Raw genomic sequence first — 1483 nt, 5'->3', positions numbered from 1 at the left:
CACACCACGGACCCACAGGTGGTCCCAGCCCAGCATCCCCACATTTTTCCCCCCTTCCCATGAAACGAATAATGTCCCCGCAGAATTGGCTGCTGCCTGTGGGAATGACTCGTTTCCAGCAGGGTTTACCCAGTGCTGGCAGCTCCGGAGTGTTGTTTGCATTCCCACCAACCCTGGCACCCAACACACTTTCAGTATTAATGCAGCCTCAGCCCRGGATGCAAATGCATCCCTTTAATGGAATATCTGATTGGATTGGGAAATGGATGGACGGCGTCACAACTGAGAGCTGGTGGAATGTTGAGTTGGGCAGAGAAAGGTTCCAGGAGAGGGCAGCTCTGCCCTGGAGCCCCCAGCTCTCGGACACTGTGCTGGACCCACCCTGCTGTGGGATTGTGAGGGGTTCGGGCAGTTGGGTCATGCTGAGGGTCCTGGAAAGACTGGATTTCCGATCTTGGAAGCACCTGGAACTCATCTCTGTGCTAGGGGGAGGGGTCAGGTCTGGGGAAACATGGGATGATGAGCACTCCCATAACCTCTGTGTACTCCCCCAGGCACTCCCAGAACCCCTGTGTAGCACCAGAACCCCCGGGTACCCCCAGAACCCCCAAGGTACCCTTAGAATCCTCAGAGCATCCCCATAACCCCCAGGGCAACCCCAGAGCACCCCAGAGTACCCTGACCCCGGAATTCTCCCGGGAACGGGCTGGGATCGGGATGAGTGTTCCGGCTGGGATTCTGGGCAGTAAAGCCTGATCTATCGAGGCCGCGATTCCCCGAGGGGACAGCCCTGTGGGCGCTAATTCCCCCATAATTCTCCTTAAATGCCCCCTCTGCGGACAGCGGACAGCGGGAGGGAATTTCGGGAATTTCGGCCCCTCTGCCCAGACGGCCGTGCTGGGGAGGAGCGGGGAACCGCCGGGATCGCGTGAGTCGCTCCGGCTCCTTTCTGCCATCCCTCCCGGCTGTTTCCCGACTCCGGGGATCCTGGCTGGGGTGCTGCCCCGGCCGGGGATGCTGCTGTGCCTCCCTGGATGCTCCATTTCGAGCTGCCCAAAGAGGCCGTGGAGTCTCCTTCCCTGGAGGGACCCAAATCTGGTTGGACAAAATTCCGAGTGCGCTGGGGGACCTGGCTCAAGCTGGGACGTTGGGCTGGGTGACCATCAGTGACTGCTTGTGATTCTGACACATTCCCCTGGGCTGTAGCACTTCCCCGGGATGCTGTGGGGATTCGGGATCATGGAATCATGGAATGGTTTAGGGTGGGAAGGGATCCTAAACCCCATCCCATCCCATCCCATTCCATGGCAGGGACCCCTCCCACTGTCCCACTTGCTCCCAGCCCCAATGTCCAGCCTGGCCTTGGGCACTCAAAGGGATCCAGGGGCAGCCACAGCTGCTCTGGGAATTCCATCCCAGCCCCTCCCCACCCTCCCAGGGAACAATCCCTTCCCAATATCCCATCCATCCCTGCCCTCTGGCA

At 59.9% G+C, this 1483-nt stretch overlaps 1 protein-coding gene across 1 annotated transcript in view; it reads left to right on the top strand.

The window, feature by feature from the left end:
* LOC130586523 (sodium/potassium-transporting ATPase subunit beta-1-interacting protein 1-like) overlaps nucleotides 1-1483 on the top strand; it is a 33703-nt gene that overhangs the window by 26823 nt on the left and 5397 nt on the right. The window contains exon 5 of the mRNA XM_057387338.1: nucleotides 555-612. Coding sequence (XP_057243321.1) covers nucleotides 555-612 — 58 coding nt within the window. The remainder of the gene's footprint in view (nucleotides 1-554; nucleotides 613-1483) is intronic.

Source organism: Malurus melanocephalus, unplaced genomic scaffold (genome assembly GCF_030028575.1).
Source record: "Malurus melanocephalus ecotype Western Australia unplaced genomic scaffold, MMel_1.1 scaffold_1192, whole genome shotgun sequence".
Taxonomy (NCBI): domain Eukaryota; kingdom Metazoa; phylum Chordata; class Aves; order Passeriformes; family Maluridae; genus Malurus; species Malurus melanocephalus.
This window is presented reverse-complemented; position numbering and strand designations above follow the sequence as displayed.